Source organism: Rhinopithecus bieti, unplaced genomic scaffold (assembly GCF_001698545.2).
Source record: "Rhinopithecus bieti isolate Rb0 unplaced genomic scaffold, ASM169854v2 scaffold_22, whole genome shotgun sequence".
NCBI classification, from domain to species: domain Eukaryota; kingdom Metazoa; phylum Chordata; class Mammalia; order Primates; family Cercopithecidae; genus Rhinopithecus; species Rhinopithecus bieti.
Genome location: NW_016803136.1, coordinates 1168451 through 1171284, shown reverse-complemented (window position 1 = coordinate 1171284; position 2834 = coordinate 1168451). Strand labels below are relative to the sequence as shown.

Here is a 2834-nt window from a genome sequence, read left to right as displayed (position 1 = left end):
AAAAAAAAAAAAAAAAAAAAAAAAAAAAAAAAGTAGTGCTCCACATAGTTTTAAGTTAATTTTTATTGTATTTGCTTTTTCTTTGTATCATTGTCACTATTACACACTGGAATACCTGAAGAAAAGATTGATGTCTAACATATCATTTCTAATTCTGATTTTGGACTTAATTTTTATAATACATTTATTTAAATACCTTTAGGTTGGCAAAAGCAGCTTTCGATGATGCAATTGCAGAACTGGATACGCTGAGTGAAGAAAGCTATAAGGACTCTACTCTTATCATGCAGTTGTTACGTGATAATCTGACACTATGGACTTCAGACATGCAGGGTGACGGTAAGCAAACACTAGGAAGTAAAAGAGGCACCTCTTTCAGTTGCAGGATTTGTTTTTACTCTCTGTAGACATTCCTTGGCATATCTTTACATCAAGCTACAATTCAGACTCACTGCCTGCTTTCTATGAAATTTTAATTATTGCCTTTATAGGAAATGGTGCTAAAGTACCGAGTTCCATTTTGGGGAACTTAGTTTAATTCTTCCTTTATACTGTTTCAAAGGTTGAGGACAGGAAAAGTGGAGAGCAAGTAGTTTATTTTATCTTCGTCCAGATTCAATTTTAGGGGGCTGAAGTTAACTGTATTTAAATCCAGATGGTATCAATAGGTATTTACGAAGTTTTTCTCTTTGTTGAAATCTTTTATCTAAAAGGGAACTAGTTTCCCGTTTACCTCTGGGGTTCTGCAGAGAAATTGTATGTTGGCCCTTGGGTCTTTTTTTTTTTTTTTTTTTTTCTTTTGAGATGGAGTACTGCACCCCGGCTGGAGTGCAGTAGCGTGATCTCGGCTCACTGCAAGCTCTGCCTCCCGGGTTCAAGCGATTCTCCTGCCTCAGCCTCCTGGAGTAGCTGGGGTTACAGGCACCCGCTATCATGTCCACCTAATTTTTGTATTTTTAGTAGAGACGGGATTTCTTCATGTTGGTCAGGCTGTTCTTGAACTGACCACAGGTGTTCCGCCCGCTTCAGCCTCTCAAAGTGTTGGGATTACAGGCATGAGCCACTGTGCCCGGCTGTTGTTACTTTTAAGCGGTTTTCATTGCAAACACTTTAACTAGAGTATTTTACTAAATTGTGATGTTGAGTGTGTGTTAATGTTTACTTTAAATACAGAAGCCCAAATTTAATTCTCTCTCTAGAGAATCATTTTTATCCATGGTAGATTGTTGAACAGGGATGGAGAAGAAGACAAATTAATGTGATATGAGCATTACAAGATAGTTTTACATTTGGTAGTGCTGGTGCTGGTAGGAGGTTGGAAACAGTCTGTTGTCAGTTTTAGCTGCGGTTCCTTTAAGCATGTTTCTTAAGCTGGGCCGGGCGCAGAGGCTCAGGCCTAGAATCCCAGCACTTTGGGAGGCCGAGACAGGCGGATCACGAGGTCAGGAGATCGAAACTATCCTGGCTAACATGGTGAAACCCCCATCTCTACTAAAAAATACAACAGGTGTGGTGGCAGCGCCTGTAGTCCCAGCTACTCAGGAGGCTGAGGCTGGAGAATTGCTTAAACCCAGGAGGCGGAGGTTGCAGTGAACTGAGATTGTGCCACTGCACTCCAGCCTGGGTGACGGGAGATGCCATCTCAAAAAAAAAAAAAAAAAAAAAAAAGTTTTTTAGACTGGAACATATGTCACGTTGCTTGAGGCTATCTGTAGTGTCTGTTGGGGAAATCGACCTGCTGTATTGTCTTTGGAAGTGTTACACTTTTTGAAAATGCTTCTGAAAGTGGGCGTGTATGTGTCTTTTCTCTGAAAGGATCAAATCAGATTTGTGACTTTTGTGTTATGGTACTAAAGTGACAATTAGGTGACTCAGCTTTTAACGCTTACTAGCTCTATGAAATGTTTAGGATTTGATTAGATCGGGATTGGCATGAGATATTCATATACATAGGACTTACTTACACACTTGCAATAGTGCCAGATGGAGCCACAGAACACTTCCCAGCACAGCATTTCAGGCAGCTACTCCCAGTCCTTGGAACTCAGAAACAATTTACCAACTCTAAACAAGTGGCTTCCAGCTTGAAAATCTATCCTACTCTGGTTGCGGTGGCTCATGTCTGTAATCCCAGGACTTTGGGAGGCCAAGGTGGGATGATGCTTGAGCCTAGGAGTTCAAGACCAGCCTGGGCAACATAGTAAGACCCTGTCTTTTTAAAAAAAAAAAAAAAAAAAAAAAAAAAGGCCGGGCGCAGCGCTATGCGCCTGTAATCCCAGCTACTTGGGTGGCTGAGGCAGGAGCATTGCTTGAACACAGGAGGTGGAGGTTGCAGTGAGCTGAGGTCACGCCACTGCACTCTAGTCTGGGAGACAGAGTGAGGCTTCATAGAGCAAGACTGTCTCAAAAAAAAAAAAACTTCAGTGAGGTTGGGGATCTTGAGGCTGCAGTGAGCCTTGATTGCGCCACTGCCTTCTAACGTGGATGACTGAACGAGGTGCCATCTCTTAAGGGAAAAAAATGGTTTTAACAACTATGAAGAAGAATGGCCAAACAGCTGTGGACTCCTGACAGTCACCCCTGCTCAGATGCTGGTACCTCTCTGCCTGTTGATAGAGGGAAAGCATGTGGAGAGTTTGGGAAGCGGGATTGACTTGAGGAAATGATACCCTCTCACCCCTGGGGACATGTTTCTGAGAGTAAAAGTAATAAAAAGTAATAAAAGTGACTTGACTTGAAAGTTTTGTGTGTGTGTGTGTGTGTGTGTGTGTGTGTGTGTGTGTGTGTGTGTATTTTTTTATTATTATTATTATTTTTTTTTTTTTGAGACGGAG

General features: G+C 41.7%; 1 protein-coding gene across 1 annotated transcript in view; it reads left to right on the top strand.

Annotated features, from left to right (window-relative positions):
* YWHAE (tyrosine 3-monooxygenase/tryptophan 5-monooxygenase activation protein epsilon) overlaps positions 1 to 2834 on the top strand; it is a 27201-nt gene that overhangs the window by 16457 nt on the left and 7910 nt on the right. The window contains exon 5 of the mRNA XM_017865287.1: positions 203 to 339. Within this exon, the coding sequence (XP_017720776.1) occupies positions 203 to 339 (137 nt within the window). The remainder of the gene's footprint in view (positions 1 to 202; positions 340 to 2834) is intronic.